This window comes from Cnephaeus nilssonii, assembly GCF_951640355.1.
Source record: "Cnephaeus nilssonii genome assembly, chromosome: 20".
In the NCBI taxonomy this organism is placed as follows: Eukaryota; Metazoa; Chordata; class Mammalia; order Chiroptera; family Vespertilionidae; genus Cnephaeus; species Cnephaeus nilssonii.
This window is the reverse complement of record NC_137091.1, coordinates 28,083,530-28,109,881: the sequence shown is the minus strand read 5'-3', so window position 1 is coordinate 28,109,881 and position 26,352 is coordinate 28,083,530. Positions and strand designations below refer to the sequence as shown.

Here is a 26,352-nt window from a genome sequence, read left to right as displayed (position 1 = left end):
ATTCATTCTTGCCTATACACCAAAGCCCATATAGTTAGAATTTTTTTAGGAGTGCTCAAACTATGCCAGGCCATGGGGCTACACACACGCCTATGATCACAGTCTCTATTCTCAAGTACTTTACAGCCTAAGGCAGCCTTGCCCGCAGGACTGTCTATGTTGATGGTGATATTCTATGTCTGTTCTGGCCGATACAGTACCACTGGCCACGTGAGGCTACCGAGTACTTGACACCTGCCTAGTCTGACTGAGAACCTTTTTTACAATTAATTTCAATAGCTGAAAATTAGATTTAAATAATTACATGTGACTAGTGGTTACCGCATTGGACAACACAGGTCTAGACAAAGAAGAAGGGGATATTCTTTAAGGAGACAAATGACAACTTAAAGGAGCTTATGGAAAACGCCATGTGATAGCCACGGGTAAGCACAGGCCGAGATTAGAGAAAGCACAAGTAGAAGACTCAGGTGGAGGAGGACGGCTTCTCTAAAGAGGTGTGTGTAACCAGTACTTGTGATATAGCCGGGGAAGCAGAGAGGAGAGGAGAAGGCATTTCTGATCCAAGATTTGTTTAGTCAGAAACACCAAGGGGAATATGCACGGAACCCATTAGGGAAACCCAGCGGTGACTGCAAGGCAGGGTACTTGTAGAAGGTCAAGGTCGCAACTCATGCTTGTGGGGTGATGCCAGGTTGGGAGCAAGAAATGCCAATGTGGTGGTGTGGGCAGATTTGGGCTGGGCAGAGGGGCTGATGGGTAGATGGATGGGCGGGAACCCCTAAGGTTTGGTATGCTGTGTTGGAAGGGTTGAGAGGCTTTCCCGCTGAGGTAGTCTGCAGTGACCCGGAGCTCAGGAGGGAGGGCAGGGCCAGGGGACACATGGAGTAGGGCTCATACCTGAGCAGACGCACTTGGCCCACCTGAATGGGGCAGCTGCCATGTAACCCTTACATCTGATGTTACCAAGTATCCCCATGTGGAAACCGGGCTCCAAATTTCCAGAATTTCTGATTTTCAGAAAGGACAGAAGTTGGAATTTTAAAAAAGAAACATAAAATCTAAATACTTTGACATGGAAACTAAGGTGAAAACTTTAAAACACCCTGGGAAAAAAACAGAGCAAGAGCATGGACCGATGGGGTCCATGTGCCACCTGTGACATCTGACCCAGAAGCCGATGAGGTGTCGCAGGGACAACCTCAAGGGGGACAAGCAGAGACGGAAGGAAAGGCGGCCCCGGGGGAACAGTGTGCGCAGCAGGGGGTGTGAGGGAGCAAAGAGGGCAAAGCCACCTGCTCTGAAGGGAGAGCATCACTGATCTTGGACAAAGCTCCCCCTCCCCGTCTTTCCTCCCTCCATCCCTCCCTCTCCCTCAAGGCAGAGAGGTGAGGTTTGGGGTCCACAATCACCAGGGCTCGGAGTAAGTGGCTGCTGAGGACACAGAGGCATCAGTTTAAAAGAACTCAAATAATTCTAGCTGACAGGGCTTCTATCCGTGTGTGTTTTGGGTTCATATAATACCCCATTTCCCTTTATAGATTGTCCCACGCAGCCCTGTGCAAATATCTCATTTCCACCCTTATGGCATAAAGCCCCACATCTTCCCTCATGCGAGAGCCGCACTTGAAGAAGGTGTGTGCCTTTCAGCTCACCTCCCGGTCCAGCAGTGCAGGTGACACCACGGTGACGATGTCTCCTTTTTCAGGATCGATGTAGAACATGTTGGGAGACGGCTTGTCAGGCGTCTGCTGGCGGATATTATACCGCAGGAGGGCGTTATCTGTGGCCGGGTCGTCCGCGTCAAAGGCTGTCATCCGCATCACCGTGGTCCCTGAGTGGGCCGGACAGAAGGACAGCAGATGGTCACTCGGAGACAGCGACAGGCAGAGGCCCTGTCCCCCACCTGGGCAATGGCAATGAAGTGACATGCTAATTGCTTTCCAGATTAAAAATGGACAGCATTTCTCCAGCTCTGTTATGTTTTACCTTTAGTCCCCTCCCTCCCGCTCCATCACGTTAAAAGACCTGAAATACAGAAATCTTTGCTGCTCAGCAGATTGACAGCTTAATTTCTCCTTCAGCTGATACGCTGTTCATTTTCACGGGCTTTCATTCCGTGACAATGGCCTTCATTTTAAATCTCTTATTGAAGGCCTACTAGGCGTGGGGTCCAGGGCCAGGTGTTGGGGAAAGAGAGGTGCAAAAAAGGCCCATTCCATGGTGTCTAGAAGGTCAGAGATTAGTAGGAGAGATGGCATATAAAAGTGTAAAAGTAATACAGCTTATCAGCTGCAGTGAGAGAGGGCATTGCTGAATTCAGAACAACCTCACCTAACTGGGAGCTCAGGAGAGGTCCCTGTGCAGACGCCTGGGGGGTGAGCAGGTGGAGTGAGGGGAAGGAGGGGAACCAAAATGGGAAAGGATATTCCAGCTAAAGGAATGTGAGCCAATGTTAGTTCCACACCATCTGTGTGTCAGCCACACTGTCTTGGATACTTTAGATATAAAGACACTATAAAGACAAGGGTGACATGAGGACTATCTGATATGCCAAGGGTTGAGAAGGGGATCAGATATGGGGTCTTGCTCACACACAACTGATGTGAAGGGGAGTTGGTTATAGGCACTTTCAAGGACAACTGAACAGCAACTAGCAAAAAAAAATCATTCACCCTCTTGGCACCTACCCTCGAGAAACACTTGCATGAGGGGTGTTAGCAGGGCATTCAGGGAAGGATTATCCATCTGCAGAGAAACTGGGAAACAACCCAACTGCTCCAGCACAGAGGAGTGACTAGAGCGATGGCATCGTCCACACTAAGAAATGTTTTGCAGCCGCTGAAAAAAGGTTGTAGATCTAAAGTCTTCGAACAAGGAGGGCTCTCCAAGATGGAGTATTAAGTGAAAACTATCAGGTTGAAGAAGGTTATCCATAGCATGGCATCATTTTGGTGAACCTTCCTACACACAGAAAGTTCCACAATACTTTGTGCATCTATTTCACAGGTACAGTTTATGTATGTAAGTGCACAGAAGGTCTATTAAGGTGAATTTCACATGAATTATGGTGGTTAACTTTGGGGAAGGAGAGAGGGAACTGGGATTACGTATAGTAATAAGGAAAGATTTGGCTCAGTCTGTAATGTTTTGGTCTTTTGCACACGGAGAATATATTGCTTTTTCAATTAAAATTTAATTTAAAAGGATCGTGATTATAAGTACTTATGGAAGCATGGTCTAGAGCAGAATCGGGCACGTTTTCCTGATGATCCTGGCAATTGTGAGCCATCAGAGCTCAGGGTAACCTGCCCAACTGTAATTTTTCATGGCAGTTTGCTCTTCTATGAATATGGAGCCCCACCTCCCGATTCCGAATGCTTCTGGACCCACAGAGTGTGAGCTAACTGGTAAGGGACAAAGGCGGTAGACCTGTTGTTCCTAGCAGGAATGTTCACATACAGAAAACACTGAAGCTTAAGAGAAACACAGAATTCATCCAGCTCAGCCACCATCTGATATTCCTTTCACTTACACAACAGTGCCTCTCAAGCAGCAGAGGCAGTTTATTTTCCCCATGATCGGAATCCGATGATCAGCCACTAGGTCCGATTAATCAGGCAAACAAGGGGGACTCTGACCACCCTCAGGCTGGATCAATTTGTGAAGCAGTCTCAGCTAATTCCCCAATGTTGCCCCTATGGCAGATGCAGCACGGTGCATTGTCTATGGTGCCTGGTTTCCTGCCCTTCTTGGTTCCTTTGTGAAACTGTCCCCGGGCAAACGGCAGGGTCGAGTGCCAGAAGAGAAAATCCTTGGCGTGTGTGGCCCCCTGAGCTTGCCCCTGGCCTTCGGGAGATATCAGCAGACCAGTCGGCACTCTGTTTTCAGTGAGCCCCACTGTGGGATCAGGTCTCTTTTTTATTTTTTTAAATATGTTTTTATTGATTTCAGGGAGGAAGGGAGAGGGAGAGAGAAATAGAAACAGCCATGATGAGAGAGAATCATGGATCGGCTGCCTCCTGCATGCCCCACAATGGGGATCGAGTCCACAACCCGGGCATGTGCCCTGACCAGGAATCGAACTGTGAACTCCTGGTTCATAGGTCGACGCTCAACTACTGAACCACACCAGCCAGGCAGATCAGGGCTCTTTTTCAACCCTGCAGTCCAGTGGCCATTCCCAGTCCATCAGCTTAACGTGGAGAGTGACATGGACTTGTCTTCCTGGTCTAGGAAACAGGCCTGCAGGGGAACCGCCATCAGAAACAGAGGCAGCTTGCAGGCCCACAGTCTCGCCCAGGGACGTGCCGAGTGAGGTCTTGGTGGCCAAAGGCATGGAAGGAGGCCTCAAGCCCATCAAGTCCTCACCCAGCAGTCTCTGGTTAAGTATGCATGATCCAGGGCCTTGCACCCTGTTAGTGCCTAATGAATGCTTGGTTGATGGAATCTGTGTTCTGTTTAATCTGCCTTTAATTGAAGTCAGAGACAAAGAAGCAAAAGAGTATAATAATGAAGTCATCATGGCTTTCGACTGTCATGGTTTGCATTAAAATAATTAGAGGAAGAAAAAGAAAGCCTCTCTGGTTGATGAATTTTTAGTTTTTACCAGGAAATTCATTTTTAATTATTTTTTTACAGATTTGAAAACATCTATACTAATTCATTAAAATATAAAACACCCCAAATGTTTTATATTTTAATGAATTATAGAGAGCAAGTGAACTTGGTCTTAAGCCCTGCCTTTGGCTCCATCCAGACGTGAATCTACTTGGATTTACTTCTGAGGCCACCTCTATGGAGACTGAACGGTGTGCATGCCGTGTAAATGGGTCTGCAGCATTGAAGAAAACAACTCGAAGGACCACGGCTGGGTCATCCAGGTTCAGGCCTTTACTATGTGAATTTACGCAGATTACTCAACCCTCCCTCAGCCCCACTTTCCCATTGACAACATGAGGATATTAGTAACACTTTTTTTCTTAGCTACTGTAAAGATTTGATGGGCTAACATATTAGAGAACTTGGTACCATGCCTGCTGCATTAGTGTTCTGAGGAAGAAGCCTTTTATTATCAAATCAGCAGAGCAGGCAAAGGCCTCAGACAAAGGAGCTCACGTTTAAATTGTCCACAGAACCTGGAACTGGGTACCGTAGGGTGAGTCCTGGTATCCCTCATTGCCTCTCAGTGTCCCCACCTCATTGTCTCTCTTCCATCTGGCCCATGGTCTCAGTGCCTAGATTTGGCTTTTTACTATGGAGATCACAACAACACACACACACACACACACACACACACACACACACACACACACACACAGTCACACACTCACAGTAGTCTACACTGCTGCTCCATGTGGTTGCTGCTCCAGGTGGTGCTCTAGTCTCCCTGGAGGACCAAGGCTCTTGCCTGAGTCCCTGTCCTTTTGGTGCCTCCAATATCCTGCTCTTGCTAGCCCTGCCCTAGGGGCTGGGGGCGGGTCATGATGGTCATGCTTCCAGTTCTACAATGGCCGGATATACCTTCTCATCCAGCTTTCCCTAAATTGGGTGCAAGGACTCTGCTTCCATTGGGAAATATGCAGTAACCCCACTTAAGCAGGTTTTCCCTCTCAGAGGACTTCTTAATGCCCTTAATAAGCAAATGCATATTGAAAATCCCCGAGAGCAGAATTGGCAGCATTTCCCAAACTTCTCTGTCGATGAACCTCGTCATCTAAAGAACATCTTTATGTAATGGGCCACGCAGTCCAAAATTTGAGCTGTTGGAGGGTACAGAGTGTGCTTTGTTCATTGTGGAAGCTACTATCTGACACATAGTAGGTCCTCTATTGATGTTGTCCGAGTAGAATTGCATTCTCATAATTCACTGTGGCTTTGCCTTATTCCAGAGCCGTGGATAACTTGTCTACTGAAAAGAGTGGACAGTGTTGTCTGGGCATCTTTCACAGCCAGGCGCGCTTCACTGCCTCCTCTGAGATCCTTTTTGCCCCTTTGAGGCCCTTGGAACTGGATTCAGAAGTCATTCACCAATTCCAACCCCAGGGCGATGCTCAGAAGGTAAGCATCAGGACAGCTGTTCTCATTGCCTATGGGTGGCATCTGCACCTGACCCCTTGCTAAGTCCCACTCCTGGACTCTAAGAAAAAGGGCTCATTCATTTCCATCAGCCCAGCAGCCTTGCACCAGTGCTTTATCCCATGCCTATGCCTACTTCCCAGTGGCAGAGAAATGATACTTATGTGATAGACATGGGTGTGGGTCCTCCTCACAGTATGCTTCTGTCTTCTCCCCTATCACCACATTCTCCTGAGTGTCAAAATAAATGATGGTCATCCTGTCACCCCCAAGAGCCAGAGCCAGATGAGCGAGCAGTGCCCCCTCCAGAGCAAAATAAAAGCGTGACAAGCTGCTGGTTGCAAGTGTCAGGTCGGACCATCATTTTCTTTTGTCGCAGGACACTGGCGCCAATGTGACAGGCTGATAAACAACTACGATGGGTTTGTCGTGGCCTGATAGCCCCTTCCTCTTGACTGTATTCTCTGATTGAAGGAAAGTGCTGCCCAGTGTCATGACCCTGAAAGCTGGTGTTTGAAGTTGAAGTGTCGCGTCCCTGTGACTTCTAGCATATTCCCTTTGAGAAGCGGAGTGCAGATCTGAAGGTGAGGGGCTGTTCAACCTCCCTGAGAGCTCAGCCAGCCTCAAGGGGAGGCTCAGGGCCACAGGTGATGGAATTACTCTGTTCTTGAAATTTCTTTGACTTCTTCCTAAAACATTTTCTGATCAAAAGTGTCAGACTCTTTTTTTTCTTAAAACCATACTCTCACAATAAAAGAATATATTGAGACAAGGATGTTCAGGTCTGTATTTGGTACTGGATTCTGATGGCACAATTGGGGCAAATGTATCTTTCCGGGGAGATGCATACTACAAAATCCAATATGAGCAGAGATGGAAGATGCCACTGAGTGAGCTCTTTGGATGTAACATAATGGCACATCGCCATAAAACATCAAATTTGTGAGCGCAGGTAGGGTGTTTTCAAGCCACCCAAATGCTGACTGTGACTGAATTATCTAAGAGATGTGCCTCAAAGGTAGCTAAAAAGAGAATGTGACTGTGGATACTGCATTCCATAACTTATTCCTTGTGTGTTTATTTATCTCATGTCAGAAGAAAGCCCGTAGTCTATCGGCACCACAACTTGTTCAGCCAGGTGAGAGGGACATAGAAGCATCTTGGGATAGATATAGTTGGACTGATGGTAATTTAAAACCAAATTTCTCTTGAGGATCCTTCGGGTCGAGGGGGAATCTGGGCACCTTGATTCCAAATGTTCTAGATGTGGGATGACAAACCAGCCAGTTTGCCCAGGAATGAGGGGATTCCAGAACCATCTTCTGCAAACCAGAATGAGTCTGTCACCCTACAGGCCAAGTTTCCTCCCATATATAGACATATCTCATGGCCATGAATGTCAGAGCACAGACAGAACTGTTGTGGCTGTAACTTTTATGGCCCAGGGCATAGAACATAGCCATTCATTCAACTCCTCGCCAGTCACACCAATCTGGGGTTGCTTTCTGACCGAGCAGGTGGGCACAACTCAGTTCTCTCCTAATAGTCCTTATAGTGAAGAGAGAGATTTAGGTGGGCAAATTCCAGGCAGAACAGTTGTAAGAGGCACTGTTAAGAATGTGGGCTGTCTCATTTAAAATCCTGGCCTCACCATTTAGCAGCTGGGCATCCTTGGAGAAATTCCTTTACTTCACTAAACCACAACATTTTCATTTACAACATAGCATCTCCCTTAATGGATTGTTTTGGGCACTGAATGAATTAATGGAGTGTTTCTCAACCTTTATTTCTTTATCATCAACCCACCAAGTCTTGTAAGGTCTTTTCCCCTACTTGCCAGTCCCTGCAATAGATATACTATATATCTATTTATGTACTGTAGCCCTTTGGAGAGCCACAAACCATTGTAATATGTCATCTTTTTAATGTTCCCCAAACACGAATTTTATCTCCCTTGGGGGTGATATTTTTGCCTTCATTTAGAAAGTATAAATTAATGCATATAAAGTCCAATGCCTAGGCAATGGTAAATATTCAAGAGATGTAAGTTTTATTATTATTTTTATTGACTACCACAATTTGCAACTCAGTTCTGGGGTGGGGGGTGGGGGGAACCCATTGCTGTGTCAATGATGGTGAGCAAAATATCATGTAAGACCTAACCACTTAAGAGTTCAACTCATACTAGTTCTAAGACTCACACAATAGGAGCAAGAATTAATTAAAATCTCATGAGGAAACAATTCCTTTCTTCCCTTAGATAAGCCTAGAGACTTGGGTTAGGTGCACGCATGCAGGAGCCAGCTTCCCCGGATCGTATCAATGTTTCTGTGTATACAGGAACTAATAGGAAAACTGTCAAATGATTAGTTGACAAAAGATAACCAAACCAATCCGATAGCTATCCACAGGCAGCCCACATTCTGCAGTGTGTGCATTCGCGAGAAGTCACCCATGGAATGAATCGTAAATAATGTCTTATTTTCCCACTGACCTACATTAGCATTTCAGACCTGCTTTATCTTCATTTGAGGGAATGTCCAATTGGAAGCCACTACTCATAATTCACTTTAAGTTTTTCTGCTTATCTCCAAGACACTCTCCTAGCAGGCGGGGTGGGAGAAAGAGGCTGGCTCTTTGCTCTGGGTGCGGAGGCTGTTAAAGAAAGCCCTGTCTGGATCCTCAGAGGGCAGAGAGAAGTGCTTCTGCTCTGACTGAGGAGAAGAGAAGGAGGAAAGCAGGGTTAGACTTATAGCAAAGCCTTGGAGGTTTAGCTTTGTCACCATTGCTCCTTTGGGGACATTTCCTTCTATCCCCAAATTATCTAGGGATTGTTATTCACCAGCACAAAGATTCTTTCACATTTTTCATATGGTGGTCAGGCTGTGCATTAGGCCCAGAAAGTTCTTGATAATGTGAGCTTTGATGAAAATGTCAATGACTTTGACAGTAGTCCAGACCCACTGGTGTGACTCTTTGGCCCCATTCCCAACATGGGATAATGGGAGTTGGCCCATGAATGAGATGCTCAAATGCCCACCCGATGCCCACACAAGTAATTTACATGAGTAAAGTGATTTCAATGCAGCTAGGAGTGGTGGGGACTATGGCAAACTGGAGGATGTATGTCCTGCCTAAGGGGGCAGTTACCTTTTAGTTCAAGACAATTGCTGCATTTCTGAAATGCAAGTCTGGAGGAGCAAGACCTTTAGAATTTTCAAGAAAAGATGGGAATTTGGATTTTTGTATAAGCTGTAAAAATGATTACATGCTGAACACTAGTTCAAATTTAAAAAAATAAAAGATCATTGAGTTAAACTAAGAAAGCCAAGCAAAGCAGGTTATGGTAGACTTTGGTCCAGTTCAACTTTTGACTTTGAATGTCAGTAGAGCCAATTATTTCCCCCAAAGACATGAGCTAATGTGTACTCTGGTGATAGATCACAACTTTAAAAAATGGCACATCATTCTAAACAGTTCACTCTTCTTCCTTTCACCTCCCTTTTGAAACAGGCAAGTTCCCTTATGTGGTTCTAGGAGGCAGCAAAGTAGGAAGCACTAGAGATATAATTATATAAATATGCAATACATGTTTAATGCTTTAACTTATTTGTTCCTATAGTAACCCCAGGAGGTATGTTATAGTGTTCAGCCCATTGTACAGGTGAGAAAATGAAGAGGGAGAAGGCCACAGAGCTAGTTACCCAATGAGCCAACACTTGAACCCTACTTTGCTAAAGGGACTATGGCCCAGACTGTGAGTTGCTACCTAGTCCCCAATTTCCCTTTCTTCCTTAGAAACATAACCCTGATTTTAGCTGTCCACATTTGCTGACTAACGAAGATACTAGATGTCCCAGCTTCTCTGGCAGTTATTATGGCCTTAGACTAAAGTTTAGACAATAGATATCATTAGAAGTATTGGGTGTGAGACTCCTAGGAAAGTTCCTTATAAAGGGATTAACCAAGAGGTAGAGTATATGCTTTTGTAACACCCCTATAGTTCCTGCTACCTGGTATACAATGTGATGACTACAGCTTCAGCAGCCATGTTGGACCATGAGGTGGCCCTTTAAATGGGAACCACATGATGGGAAGGTCAAGCAGAGAGACAGCAGTCTGAATCCCTGAGTTTCTGATGACCATGGACCTTCAAGGGAAGCCTGACATGCCTCCCAGTTTTGTTTACATGAGCAAGAAATAAACTCAGAAAAGTAAAAGCCAATCTTGTTTGAGCTATTGTCATTTTAGATTTTCTTTTCCATGTGGTCACGACTAATCTTCTCTGATAAAGGCAAAAAGCAAATATGTAAGAAAATGAATTAATACTCGAAAGTAAATTTTGTTGCTTTAGCCTAGAGGTAAATGATGCTAATTTAGACAAAGTATAAATATCCAGTCAATTCCTCATGTATGTTCAAATATTCAAATTAGTTTCTACTCACCTAAGATGTCTTGAATCCAGAAACAATCTTTCTATAAGCAGGGAAGTTTGTCCCATTAGTGGCCCCAGCAAATCACACTTCCTCATGACTACACTCCTATATTGTCCCTTCCCACACTGACTGTGGCCTTAGCCATGTCACTTTTGTTGGCCAGTGGGACATATGGAGACATTATACAGAGAGGCTTGAAAATGCTTGTGCACTGGAGTTTGTCCTCTTGGAACCCACCGCCATCTAGAGATACCTGGGCTCTCCTGCTGGCGGGGCCACGTGTCTGGGAACTCATGTTCCCTGGCTGACACCCCTAACCAACCATCAGACATGTAAGGTGAGGCCATCTTGGTCCATTCAGCCCCAGTTGAACTTCCAGAAAACGGAACAATGTGGGCAACCTCAGGCAAGACCAGCAAAAGAACCACCCAGCTGAACTCATCCCAAATTGCAAAATCACAAGTAAAGAAATAGCTGTTGTTTTAAGCCATTAAGTTTTGCTATGTTTCATTATACAGCAATAGGTAACTGGTAAAGGAGTCTTAGTAAGTTAATCTTCACAAACAAGCTATAAACTATTGCAATAATTTAAAAGTAGTTTATTATTTATGTAATAGTTGCCATTTTAAATAACCAAAAAGTATAGCATAATCAGGGGGTGAATTAAAACAAAAAGGAACAGGTACAGGTAAAAAAATGATGAGAATAAAATGGCACCTGTTTCCCAAATGTTGGGCTTTGGGGGCCACTAATGATGTCACCACTTAATCAGCACTAAATGCAATATGTTGGCCACTGAGTATTTCAATTGCCTAAGGGATTTTTTTTTAACAACACTGAATCAAACTGGAACCAGGAATATACCCCTGATACAGATTTGAGTTGAGTAAGTACCTTCAAATAGGGAGACAACTCTGTTCTTAAAAATAAGGATGCCTTAAATTTTGAGAGAATTGCTCACTTCCTTTAATCGCAGCCATGAGTGCCTGTGTGCTGCTGCAATTACCGCGGGTTTGATTTGAAATGCAATAGACTTCTCCTCTCAAATTTGCTTTACCTCCCTTAAGCTACTTGGTTTTTTAAGTACAAATTGACAGGCAAATATGTAATAAGTTATGACAAGTTGAGCAATGGTTGTCTCCATCTGTTTTCAAAGGTTGTTTATTTTTATACTGATGAAGCGATGGTGGTGACAGAGCCGCCTTGTGATTATTTCAATCCTTCAGTTGCTCCTGCTCATCGTTCACTCTTTACAGCGCCTGTGCCCTACTTTCCTGGTGAGCTACTGTTTAATTAAGCTGCAGCAGCCCAGGTTTTAGCAGAGATACCTGTGTTTGAGATAGAAGGTAACAAACACGTGGCTAAAACTTGGGTCTCTCCTGTCGTGATACAGTTTATTGTCCCCATTTCCTCATTTCTTTCAGAAATTTAAGGTAATAATTTTTAAACCTATTAAAAATTCCATTAATCTTTTTCTCTACCATTTCTTTCTGAGCAGCTCTTTGAAAGGACACAGGATACTCTATGCTGAATTAGCTGATCTAAAAACATTTCAAAACAGCAATTTTAATTGAAATTTTTATCCCTAATATTCCAAAGTAATAATAAGAAATCCTTGGGTTGGATTAGCATATAGTGGCTGAAATTCTTAAATATGAAGGCATTTTTCCACAAAACTCTAGAAACAACAAAAGGAAATTCTGTGTGTGGGGACAGGAGGGTGTTGGTTTGTTGAATCAACTTAACAGATTTTTAAAAAATAATTCTACTTCTCTTTAAAGCAGTGACTTTTCAATTAGGGTGATTTTGCCCTCCAGGCAGCATTGGGCAATGTCTGGAGACATGCTTTGGTTGTCACAACTGGGGTGGGGTATGTGATACTGGCATCTAGTGGGTGGTGGCCAGGGGTACTGCTGAAGCCCATACAATGCTCAGAGAAGCTGCACAACAGAGAATTATGTCACCCCAAATGCCCACAGTGTCCAGGCTGACACAACCCATCTTAGAATCATTCACACCAGAGTCCCTAAAAGTTATGGCACCTTTAAAATCCTGCCCTTGAACAACTGAAACCACCATTTACCTCTCTTCTTACAACTCTCTCTTCTAGATTTGAAGTTCACTGAGAGTAGAGATCCTGTCCCTCTCTAGTTATTACCCACAGTGGCTTAAATATTAATTCCATGGACTATGCAAATTCAACACAGTATATAATGTTTAATAATACTAACATCAGTTAATTTTTCTAATTAAATTTTGTATTTTCAAAGCATTAAAATCTTCAAGCGTGATAATGCTTTGTGGGTAGTAAGATTTTAGTAAACATTTGCTGAATGCAAGGGTGAATAAATAAATGAATAAGGTGAATGAATAAAAATGGATATTTTAATTTCTTCTATTACAGATTAAAGTAATGACAGTGGAATAGGAGGCAGATGAATAATCAATGTCTGACTGGCACTAAGTATTAATTCCTAGGTAAATCTTAATAATAGGCCTATGGTCCTTATCATTTATATCTATTTTAAGGGCAAAGGTGAAGCAGTTTTGCTATTGAAAAACATGGAGTAGTTTAGGCTAGGCTAAACTGGATAACATCCCAAACCTGAAATCTCAATGGCTTAACACATAAAATTAATCATTCCCTCAGATTTAGTCCACTTTGGGGGTTCCCTTCCCAGGGCAGTTTTTTTCCCAGTTGTGATGTAGGGATCCAGACCCTTGCTGTAGCTGTGACTTTGAGACCACATGGTTTCCCGATTGCTGTTGATTCTGAAGCCATGTGCTGACTCAGACTCATTAAATGCTTCAGCCAGAAAGGGCACACATCTCTATGTCCTGAGGTCTATTGGCCAAATCTGGTGTCTGAGGCCAGGCCAGCTCAAGAGCAGGACGGTTTCATGGGCCTGTGATCTGCACAGTTGCCCAGAGTGCTGTGCTCAGAAGGGCCTCATACTTGGTTCAGTGCTCTGCTGTCACCCTCTTGACAGCTATTGAACAAGGGGCCCTGTTCTTTCATTCTGCAAGGTCCCCCTCAAATTATGCAGCTGGTCCTAGTCAACAGCCAGGAGCCAGACCTGCAAGAGGCCAGAAGTACACAGGGACACCAAGACAACGCAGAAGCCTTCGTTTCCATCCGTAGGGCCCTCGCTGCTGCTGCTCATAGAACTCTGGGCTTCCCCCATAGCTTTGCCACCATTAGGTGAGAAGCATTATGTAGTAGCACAGAAAGTCAAACAGGGTCTGCTCAAGTGGTGGCTGCTCTGGCATCTAGTGGGTAGTGGCCAGGGGTACCACACTCACACTTTACTTGTCCTGGCTCCCAGCTCCTGAGCTTACTTTAGATACCAGAGGGCTGCTATTTTCCAGGCCTCAGCCTTCATTTGCTAGACCCCACACCACCTTCTTATTTTTAATTAGCCATGCACTTCTGCCTAGTTTTCTCCTTGACAATCTGGTCCCACTTAGATATGGGTCATACCCTACATATGACACTAAGGGAATATAGCACGGGGCCATGCATTACAACCCTGGCTGCTCATTTGAATCATGTACCATGTATAAAAAAATACTCCTGATGCCTGAAACTCACCCTAGGAGATTCTGAATCTGCTAATCTGGTGTGGGGTCTGGACAGTGAATTCCTGGGAATAGACAGGGGCCAGGCAGCTGTAGACTTTGACCCTCTACTTACAGGTTATGTGATCTAAGCAATACACGCAAGCTCACACAACCTCAGTTTCCTCACCTATAAAATGGGCTGATTATCTGCCACTGTGTAAACCTGGTTTGAAGATGCATGTAAAATATAAGGGGCCACCAATGAGGTGGCCTTTGCTGAAATTCCATAGAAAGGGAAATGAACGTGCGGAACTAATATGTGCAGGAATAGTCCTTACAGTAGCCCTGCCAGGGTAATTAGGTCATTTCCACTTTTAAAGAAGGAAAATCAGAGGCTCAGAGAAGTCAAATAACCTGCCCAGGATCACTGTGGGCAGGTGGCTGAGCAGGTACTCAGGAGGGCTCCAGAAGACTACGTAGGTAAGTAGTAGTTTTACTACTGACCTGTATTGAGGGTTCCCACCATCACATAGTTGATTTGGGGCATTACAATCACTTAATCCTCCCCAAAACCCTGTGAGGTAGGTGTCATTAGCCCTATTTTATGGGAAGAAAAGCTGAGGCCAATGGAGATGAAATCTACCAGGTTATCCAGCCAACATACCCGTTCTTCCACTCTCTCAAGCACACCCCATGTCATGGCCTCTCAAATTGCATTTTTCAGGTGGAATAGCTAATTTTTAAGAACTCTCCCTGCCAACTGGCCAAAGAACAGCACTGTTCTGACCCATTAGAACTTGTCTGGGTCATCTCTGAGCCATGCTGGGGAGCCTAGGGAGCCCTGAGCTGTAGTGCAGGGCAGATGATCAATGACCCCAGAACTGCACTTGTTAGGTAAATAGCCTGCCTGAAGTCACAGCGTGATCAACGAGGGGCTGGAGGGGCAGGTGATTACCATAGTAACAAGATACAAATGAGCCAGAATGCTGAAATACGGCACATCGGAGACTCGAGACTGCATTCAATGGGAAGAAAGTGCCGGCAAATTGCTAGTAGAGCTGAAATGTTGCTGATTTTGCAAACATGTGTTCTTCAACTTGATAAGTAAATACATATTGGGTAATATGGTGATGTTGCAAGCTGTTGTTTTATGGCTGGGAAGTCAGCTGCCTGTGATTGATGCTAGCAATGAAAGTATTTATAAAATAACACTGAATTAGGAGGAGTTGCTTTATGAGTCTGGGGAAATGGATCTTTTATGAAGAATAAAATTTGATCAAGGAGGTTTATCAGGGTCACAAAAATCTGAAATTAAGCGCATTGGGATTGAGATCTAAGAGGGAGCCTTGGACGTCTGGGCAGCGTTCCTCCGACCACCTGTGCCACGTGAAGCTGCAGTAGTTTCCACTCATGTTCGTTTCTCTCCACACTAAATGGCACCTCGGAAAGCTGCGTTTCCTCTTCCAGGTCATCAGGGCGCCACCCAGGGAATAATTTACACTCTGATGAGGAAGCTGTAGAACTAAATGGCGCACATTTGGTTCACTCTTGTATCCCCCTGAACAGAGCAGAGTTGGGCACATGGTAGGTGCGCAGTAAATAGTAGCTACGGCACGAATGGAGAAGCGATCCTATAGCGCCTGGTTTACTCGGTATGAATATTTTCTCATTTCATTAATTTTTTGGGGATTGTCTTCCCCGCATACTTATTTCAGCCTCGTGGTGGTGTTGCTTTTACAGACTGCAACGCTCTCTTCCTGGAAATGGCCGGGCAGCGGAGAGACCAAAGCGCCTGTTCCCCAAGCCCAGGGGCCAGGGGGCACATGCCTCAGGCTGGTTCCCCTGGAACCTCCCCTGGATAATAATGGCACTCATCTGGTGGCGTTGTTGGGGAGATTAAATGGGTTAATGTATGTAACATTCAGCCCAGGGCTCTGTGTTCTGTGAGAACACTGTTATTACACGATGGGAGAGGCCTGGTTCAGAGGCTCCACTTTTGATAAAGACAAGTCTCAGATGAGCCTAACCAATGGTTAAGTTCAACAGGGGGTTGGGGCATCCGTGGGGAGGGGTGTGGGATGGGAATGGGAGGATGAGGACAAATATGTGATACCTTAATCAATAAAGAAATTAAAAAAAAAAAAGACAAGTCTCAGATGAGTGCGAGGTTGCCTTTTCTTAGGGCAATGTTAGGTTGTATAAATAGGAGTAGACCACCAAGTAAAATGGTGGTGATCATCATTTTAACTCAATATTAAGCCTGACCAATATTTCAGGGTTTATTCCCTGCACTGGGAAACTCAGAGATAATTCAAATATAGCCCCTTCCTGCAAATTGCTGACTTGATCTTGGTTTTTCCCTTAGCCTTGTCCCTTGTTTCTGAAATTCTTTCTGTTAGCTAAGATCAATTCATAAACTTCCACGGTAGCCTTGCAAAGGGATGGCTGGGAGGGCTGCCTTCTAACACCCAAAGGGCTGATGTCACAAGCGAGCAGGGTGGTGGGATGCTGTGCTGTCGCAGGGCCACCTGCATTTCTTGGCTCCTTGCGCCCTTCCTCCTTGTTCAAAGTTAGCAGCAGGGCATCTTCAATCTTCCTCTTAACCTTTGACCTCTGCTTCCATCATCACTTCTCCTCTGACTCTGACCTTCCTGCCTCCCTCCCTCAGGCAGAGGGTTCTGGGGGCAGGAAACTCACTGATAGTTGAATGTTAAATTGAGCGTGTGCAAATGGGTGTGTGTGTGTGGCGGCGGGGGGGGGGGGGGGGGGTGATTCTCTACAACCAAAGGCCCAGGAGAGCCACTCAGATCTGAAACGGGACACCGTGTCCTGTAACAGGTGCCTGTTGCAGAGGAGAATCGCCTACAGGCTGTGGACTGGTAACACATGTATGAAAATGGTAGGAGTCCTGATAACACGACACTCCCTAAGCATCTCTTCAGCCCATGCTACCTTAGGGGCTTGGAGATTCCACAGCTTCCTCATCAGTGTGCAACACACCCTTTGCGATTTGCAGGAATCTCATATGTTTCAAATATAAGCTGTGCTTTCACCCATCAGTCCTGTCCCCCGTGCAGGAAAGTAAGAAATTCTGCCTGCGTGCTGTAAACATTTGTTTGTTCAACCCCCACTCTATTGGGGCCGACTCTGTGGCAAGCCCTGTGCTAGGCCTGTGGATATCTAGATGAATAAGACAGTCTCCGCCTCTCACCTTGCCACATTCAACTGGGAGAGATAGAGATGCTCAAACACAAAATTGCACTGCAGTGTGACACATTTACGAGATAAAGAACACATTCAAGGTCACTCTGAAAGCATCACGTGGCCACATGGCGGGGTACTGTGGATCCCACTGGTGTAAGGTGGTTTAGGAATGAATGTCTTTAGCTACTCCCAGCTGAGATTTGGGGCGGGAACAGCTCTAAATTGTTTTTCCCTGCATTACTGACTGTGAAAGTCCTGCTCGGCCCCTGAACATTTCATTGTTCCTTAGCATTTAAGTCTTTAAAACATTTTCTTCCACAGAATAACTTGACCATGTATTGAGCGCAATGAGGCGTTAAAGCCTGAAAAACAGCGCCATTGGCTACTTTCAAACTCTCCCTCCTGCTAGGAGAGTGGGCACATTAAAGGTTTTTAAGAGCTGGAGGCTTGGAGGCTCTATTTGCAAGTCAAGTTAAAAGTCCTGAGCACCCATCACGTCAACCACTGCCTTCCATGCTCTTGAACATTCAATTTCTCCTGAATTCAGTCTCAAACACACATCTGCCCCAGACAAGGCCTAGGAAAACTGGAAAGTCCTGCCGCACCAAAGACTCCATTTTAGTAGAGAAACGAAACAACAACTTGCAGAATCCTACACAGCTCATTTCTCCTAAACAACTCGTTTCATCAGGAGGTGATCAGTCAGTAGCCCACCCCCTTTGGGCAATGAAGAAAGGAATCAGCTAGCAATTAAAAGAGAGATTAAAGCTTATACTGGGGGTCATTTGCAGACAGTGAAATGCCCTCAGGGACAAACAAGTGAAGAGGGAGACAGTAAAAGAAGAAAAGAGAGACTGGAGCAGCAGAATGGCAGCAATCTGTGCATCTCTAATTGAGCAAGCATCTACTGAGGATTTGCATATGTTGCCCACAGAGTGACCAAATTTCTGTCCCCTCAGGGCTTATATCCCAGGGATGCTCAAGGCTCATGAATTGCATTCGTTTTCTAGGGCTGCTGTAACAAATCAGCACAAACTGGGAAGCTTAAAACCTTAGAAATGTAGCCTCTCACAGCCCTGGAGGCCAGGAGTCTGCAGTCAAGGTGTTGGCAGTGTCACGGCCCCTCTGAGGGCTCCAGGGGAGAATCTGCTCTTGCCTGGCTCTGCTTCTGGAGATGGCTGGCATTCCCTGGCTCTCGGCCCCAACTCTGCTCTGTCTACACATTGCCTCCTTCTCTGCCCATCTGTTATCTCCTCCTGCCTCTCTCTTCTAAAGACCTTTGTGACACTTCCCTCCCCCCATAATCCAGTGTAATCTCTACTCAAAATCCTTCGTTTAATCACACTTGCAGAGGTTCTGCTTCCAAATAAAGTTGCATTTACAAGTTCCAGGCATCAGGGCTTGCTGTCTTTGGGTACCCACGGTCCGGCCTAACACATTGACCGCTCGTGATGTGTGGGGAGCTGTGCTACACTCTAGTGCACAAACTTGACCTCATGGAGGTTCTGTTCACATCCCCTCGGGTCCACTGGGGAACAGTGGTGACTGACTCAAGGTCAAATAGCTGGTGGCTGGTGGAATCAGTGTTGGAACCCGGCGTCTGACCCAGAGTCTGCGTTGAGCACATGTTCTACAGCCAAGCATGAGGCAGATGGAAGCAGGCAGGAGAAACGGGATCGGCCAAACGAAAAGCACACGTGTCTATTGCCCAAGGAATGTTTCAGAATCAGTTTCCCAAGAATCAATTCTGAGGTCATGGATTTTGTTCTTGGGGTTAGCTAATGATGGATGTGTTTTCCAGGCTCAATTCCCAAAGACAAGTGAGGAGCCAGCTCCTAAATCTCAAGATTTCCGATCCCGCAGAAACCATGTTATTCAACAGAGCGGCTCAGGAAGACGAATGTGTGACATCCACTCCTGCATAAGCTCTATCATCGGCTCCACTAGATTTGGAGGGAAAGAAATACCTCTGTCCCAGAGGACACATGCTTTATATTTTTATAAAAATGCAGACAAAACAAGCTCTCCCCTGCACCCCTTCTTTCCAAACTTTAAAGACAGAAAAATGTGTACAGTATAGCTTCTCTCTCTCTCTCTCTCTCTCTCTCAACCACAGAACATTTGAGCAGAAAGAGGTTTTGGAGTTAATCCAGTGCAAGGAACTCAGTAAGAATGTTTTCCTTGTATGTCAGCTGATACAAGTTATATTTCCTCTCTGCACTGAGCAGTCAGTTTTATGGAGAATAGTTAGAACCTTGGACCCTGCCCTTCATTCTGTCCTACTTGGATCATGGCTGGAGTTATGGATCACCTTGGGTCCCATGGTATCGGAGGGAAGCAGACACACCAGAGCCTGTCAGGAAGAGAGGGGAGGGCAGGCAGTCTCTATGGCCAGGGTGTTTCTATATAAGGATGAGTTGTAGTATTTGCACCTGTCTTGCCTGAAAGTCTTAAGTCTTCTTTTTAAGACTTAAAGTGAAGAAATGATACTAACCCAGAAAAAAGGAACTAGCCTAACATGATCGGAAGGTGCTCTATTAGCATGTTACCTTCTCATACTTAAATGACTTCATGTTTGAACGGACTCAGTAACTCCATGTGGCTCCCAGTTGACACCAGTGGGTGGCTCTTGGGGGACCATGGCAGACATGGACTGTACATGATAGAAAGTCCCACCTGGTGAGACCATCAGCTGGCACTGCTGAGCATGTGCGTAGTTTGAATGACACTTGCTGTATCCGAAGGCAGTCCTGCCTTTGGGGGAGCATGAACTACCAGATCACCTTTGGGGAACCCCTCAGCTTGCAGCACGTGTGATTCTCACAGGGTACAGAAAACAATGTCAGCGCTATTCATGGTGCCAAAAGGGCATGTAAGTGGGAGAGGAGAGATTTGTTAGATGCTTCCTCAGCTGATAAACCTGGAAATTGTGCTGACTGCCAGAGTGAGGAATAGAAAGGGAGGAGTAAAAGAGGCAACTTTGCTTCCAATCTCATTCACTTATTCCACAGAAAGGCACACAAGGTCACACACAGACCATCAATTCACAGTTAGCTGACTAGGAGGTTTGCTTTGCGTGTTCTGAAGAATTCCCCAATGCTACAGCCGCACATCCACCAAGCATCTCACATTTCCTTTACCTCTGAGTTGCTCTTATCAATTAAAGGCAGCTCCCATTGCCATGAATCTCCATTTTAGCCCTTGTGAAAAATCCCATTTTAATAAACCAGCTGAGTGGCTTGTCTGTTATCCACTCTCCTGAAAAGGGTTGATGTCCCTTCTATGTTCATGGGGACAGAATGCTTCAAAAGAACTATTCCAACTCTAAATTCAGATTCAACTACTGTGTATTGATGCCTCCTGCCCCAGGTAGTTCATATATCTTATCTCATTCACCCTCTTACAATTCTGTAAGTTGACCTAGTTTTGTTGGCTTCTACCTCCTAATAGCTTTCTGATGCATTCCCTTCTCTCACCGTAGTGCTACTAGCTAGTTTTCTCCCTGTTAGAGGAGAATCTTTACTTTTCTTGCTACAACTTATCACCACCTGGCATGTTATACATTCATTTGTTTAGCTTGTTGATTAATGATTCCCCCTCCATTCACCAAATGTAATGGGGACTTTGTCTGCTTGGTATCGCCAATGCAAATGTTTGTGGAACAAATGACTGAATACCATCCCTGCTACATGCGATTTCTAGAATGAGCAGTTAATTGTGTCCCTCCCAGCTTGATATACCTCAATGGCTCTTGCTAGATACAGTAAAAATCCCAGAACCTTGCACAAAGAATCTTCATCACCTGGCTGATGTTTATCTCTTGTTCTTTCCCCCTCACTTGGCCCCTCCCCATCCTACCACACTGAATGTGGAGGTCATTACTGCTATTGACAAACACTTCCAGTTCTCCTTCTGGCCTGTGGGAGGTCAGCACTCATCTCCTCTGCTGGACTTAGGTGTCAACCAATGGTTTCCCAGGGTCCACAGGTGTGGCCCTGCACCTTACTTTGGCTTATGAAAGGCAAATGCAAGGAAAGTGTGTCCCCTCTCCTTCTGACAGTCCCATAACAGGCAGAGGGTAATATGCCACACTCTCTCTCCCTCCACATGGCCACTGCCAATGTTCTAGAGAGTGGCTGCTCTATTCTGTCAGCCTGCATTTCAGAGAGACCATGACAAGGAGAAGGAAGAGTCCCTAACCAGCCCCTGTTGGACATTATCATGAGAAGAAATAAACCATTTTTTGGTGAGCCACTGAATTTTCAGGGTTGTTTGCTAAACAATATAAACTAGCTCATCTGGGCTGGTGCACTGAACTTGAACTTCCCCCAACCTGCCATGCTAGGTCATATCTGGGCCATGGCATGTGCTGTTCATTCAGGCATGGAGTCTCCCACTGTCCTCTCTATCTTATGCCGATCCTGCTTCATTTCGGTAATTTTTGCCCATCTTTTAGGACACTTTGGGGGAGTCATCCCCCAACCTCCTTCTGAGGAGGATTAAATAGTCCTTCTCTTTGAGCCCACTTCTCTCCCTGGTTGTCCTTGCCCTGGTCTTCTGCACATTGGGTTGCGATTGTCTATTTACAGGTCAGTCTCAGCTACTAGACTGTAGCTTGAGAGAAGGGCATATCATCTCCACGGGCATTTTTCTAAAGGCCAGGAGACTACCAAGTACCTGGGATATAGATATTATATCAACTTTTATTGGATGAATTGATGAGTGAATGAATGAGTGAATGAAGAGTATTAGAAGTGTTCTTATTCACAATTTTTAGGGGTTTTGGGAAAGGGATAATATACCAGGTGCTTCCTATTCCTCAGTTAATCCTCTCTACCCTCTGCAATAGGGATCCTCATTCTTGTTTAAACAGAAGAAACTGAGACTCAGAAAAAGATAGTAATGGTTTTGAGGTCATATAGCCAAATAGGAGACAGGGGAAGATTCATAGCCAGGTCTTCAGATTCCTAAGCCCAAATTCTTTTCCTGGCCCAGAGCTGGAGATTGGGTCCCAGCAGCCCCTTCCTAGGGGCCAAGTCAGCAGCACACACGGCGGTTTCCCCTGCAGGGCAGTCGATGCTGCTTGAAGGAACTGCAGGCCAGGTGTGGAAGTACCCTCGGCTATCTGCCCGGTGCGCTTCACGTCCCCCCTCGGTCTCTGTTAAACCAAAATGCCTTCCTATTTTCCCTGTGACTTCACTTTGGTTGTTTTCACAGACTCATGGAAGCCATGGCGTGGAAGGGACATCAGGGCACTGAGTCTACCTCCTGGCACAACAGACTGTAGGAAGAGTGAGTCATCCAGTCTCTGTTTAAACACACTCTGCACCCACACTCACACCTTACCAGGCAGCCCACTGCTTCGCCTAGCTTCTTGAATATGGTGAGAGCATGTGCACACTGAGCTATACAACCAGGCTTCTGGAAAATTCTAGTTCGGCTCTGCCTCTTTCACCCCCCTGTGATGCACTGAAACATACATGCGGATGTATCTTTCATTACTAGTCACCATCCTCTAATCTCCTTGTAATTTGTCAACTTCCTACTCAAAACAGGTACTGGGAGCAAACTGTGCAAGACGTGGCCTGGCCGGTGCTGTCTGTTGGAGGAGGATTACTCTTCCTAAAGCAGAAATTTGTCCCAGGGGAAGGTGTGACGCGAAAGGTTTCTTTGGAGTTTGTGGTCAAGTTAGACCCCGACATTGTTTTCACATGGATGGCTGTGTAGCATAGGGGATCTCACCCTGATTCAGTGAGCTGGCTTTTAAGAATCTCAAGGTGAAGACTTTACATTCATCTCTGTGACATGAAATCATCAGTTCGTGGTTGCAGTGTGTCCCTGCCTGTTAGGACGTTTGAGTCCATCATTTGACATATTAGCGATCCCTCATCTACTCTGGATGAGCCATCATTTTGAGGTTATTGATATAAATGTCAGATGAGATCAGATTAGTGCCTAATAAATGTCATCTAGCTCCTATTTCTCTTTTCATTTTTTAAGCTGTGAATTTTCATACTTACATAGGAATATATTTACACCTCTGTGCACATATACATACGTATACACACATGTACACAAGCACGCATACACATACAGGTATAAGAAATAATGCAATCACAGTTCTAGCCACCCCAGCTTAGGAAATGCCCTGTGCATTGCCTCTGTGGCCCCTGCATGTTCCCTCTCAGTCTCACCCCCATTCCTTCCCTCGACGGAAAATGGTTATTGGGAATTTTGTGTCTCATAATCCATTGTTTTGCTTCATAGTTTTACTCCTTATCTGTGTCTAAAAATATTGTGGGTTTTTTTTTTGTGTGTGATTTTGACTTCTTTACAAATGGAATCATACTGAATGTATTTTTCTGCAAATTGTGTTTTTCACGGGACAGAATGTTCCGGAGACCCGCTGTCAGGGCTGCAGAGCCGTCTGTCAGACGACTGCACTGTCATCTAGAATCAGCGATGCTTTGGTTAGTGAGCACATAGGATGCTACCAATTTTTGCTACTGCTAGACATGCTGCTAGGAACATCCTTGTCCAGGCGTCCAGGTGCACATATGAAAGTGCCTTGCAGGTACAGGCCTGGGAATACATTACACACCTTCACCTTTAGCAGACAACGACAAACTGTTCTTCAACGTTGTTGTTACAACTGACACTCCCAGCAGCACTGAATGAGAGTCCCTGATTTTGCACATTACTGCCCATACTTGGTATTTCTGTACTTAATATTTACCAATCAGGTAGATATAAAATTATATATAAGTGTGGTTGTTACACATATTTCACTGATGGCCAATGAGTCTAAATACAATTTTTAAAAAGATGTTTTTACTGATATTAGAGAGAAAGGAAGGGAAAGAGAGAGGGGAGAGGGTGGAGAGAGAGAGAGAAAACACCCATCAGCTTCCCATATGCACTTTGACCAGGGTCTGAACCTGCAATCTGGACACGTACCCTGACCAGGAATCAAGTCGGTGATCCTTTAGTGCATGGGATGATGCTCAACCCACTGAGTCACAGTGGCCAGAGCATGTTCTCTCTTTTTTATTGATTAGATTTCATAGGAGAACTAGTTATGAATTAGGCTGGCGTCTGTATATCATATGCTTTAGACATTTCTCTTTTCTTTCAGTTGAGTAACACTATTGAACACTATGTGGTCATAATCCATTTTACAATAATTCATTCTATACTTTTTTTCTAGATTCAAGGGAAGTTCATGGATATGTAGTTTCTAGACCCTTCCTTTTACCTCTTTTTGTACCTCATTTGCTCATCTCTCTTCCTGTGATGGTGAGAACCTTAAGACAGGCTTTGCCTTTAGCATTTCCATGAAACCATCATAATTTCCACAAGCTCCTGCCACTTTTTCCTTAGAAAAGCGGTCACAAATCTACGAACCTGTCAGCATTTTCCTATGGCTCTGGTAGGCATAGTGAAACCAAATTGGAAAGTTTAATTAGTTAGCTTGCTTCAAGATAAAAAATGCAAATACAAAAGTTTTCAGTTTCACCTGTTTATGAGCCAAAGGCAAAATTAATTAAAGTCAATGGAGAAAAGTAAATAAACATTTTGAAATAAAGGAAATAAACATTCTGAAGCAAGAGGTTAAGGCTCATGAAACATGAGAGAGTCAATTATTTATAGTCATGTGTTTCTGCCCGATAACTTAATCACATGTCCTCCGTGCTCTCTCTCCTTGGAATGCATGCTAAGAAGAAGGGCCTTAGAGCTCTTTAAGGAATGACAGGTGATCAAGATGGGCTTCTTACCAATGATATTGCTACCGATGCTAACAAAATACTTTTGGACAAAATGGCAGTGGATTTTTTTTCATTATGGTAAGTTTTTTTTCTCATTTTATAAAACTGTGAAATGAGAGTTCAGTATATAACTTGGCTGTATTTATAAGACAAAAAAATTTGCTATTGTGCAGTTGGCCATTTTGCTATTTAAATTAGACTAGACAGAGAGCAAAACCTAAGCATTTACGTTGGAATTGACAGTAGAGATGTCAAATAGAAAGAAAAACACCATGAAAAAGGTAATTTCATAGCCTGTAAATAGACACTGCTTTTGCATGAGAGCAATTCCATTTCTTGAGACCATCCAGGGCAGTCTGGCAGCTATTTTCTGATATCCACAATCCTGGTATGATACGGAGAAGTCCCCAACTTGGGTTGGGTCAGGGGAAGAGATCACAGGTGCTAGAGTTGAGGATCAGGGACTGAAGAGCAGAAACAGGCATCCACGACTGGGAATTTACCTAATAGGACCCCAAGTACCAGTGTGTCCATAGTCCCTGAAGAAGGCTGATGCCAGCTGGCTCAGGTTTGCAAAACAATAGGAAGAAAGAAACTCGAGACTGGGAAATGGCTAAATAAATTACCATGTTATATAACTGTTAAAAAAGAGAGAGAAAATCTGCATTGTCACAGAAACATGCCCATATTTTTTGGGTTGGACAGAAAGGAGTTTTAAGATACACTTCATTCTATAACTCCATGTTTTTATAAAAATCAAATGAAAACAAAGTGAAGCCCTACTTGTAGATATGTATGTATTGGCAAGAAAAGGAAAATATCCATAGGAAAATACACAGAAATTGTTCATGGCAAAGTGTTGGGGTGGGATTAGAGGAGGTTTCCCTTCTGGAATAATTTCAATGTAGTCATTTCTGTGCTTTGAGTTATTACCACAAGCATGAGTTAATTAAGCCATTTAAAAGACTGAAATAAAAAAGTAATTAGTGGATAAATAAACAGATCAGCAAAGTGAGAGGCCAAAGAACCAGGTGTGAAAAGTCAGAGGAGAAGCAGATCTGGGTCAGTCAGTCCAGGCCCCAGGCCCAGGGGAGCAGATGTGGCAGGGACAGGCATGCAGGCAGCCCTGGGCTTCAGGGAGCTCCCAGTCGGGCAGGGCTGGGAAGCAGCATGTACCCGTGGGGGGCAGAGGTGGTGGGGAGTTACAACCTCTGATGGGGTGGGAGTCCTGGAGCTGTCCTTAAGAGACCAGAGCGGTCCCCACTCTGCCCTACCTTCTATGTTTCTGCCCGGGGCCAGGCCAGCCT

The 26,352-nt window shown here is 44.8% G+C and overlaps 1 protein-coding gene across 2 annotated transcripts in view; it reads right to left on the bottom strand.

Annotated features, from left to right (window-relative positions):
* Window positions 1-26,352, bottom strand: part of CDH13 (cadherin 13) — a gene marked incomplete at its 3' end in the record, with an annotated part of 1,039,464 nt that overhangs the window by 244,125 nt on the left and 768,987 nt on the right. For both annotated transcript variants that reach the window (XM_079760072.1, XM_079760071.1), the window contains exon 7: window positions 1,656-1,834. In XM_079760072.1, coding sequence (XP_079616198.1) covers window positions 1,656-1,834 — 179 coding nt within the window. The remainder of the gene's footprint in view (window positions 1-1,655; window positions 1,835-26,352) is intronic.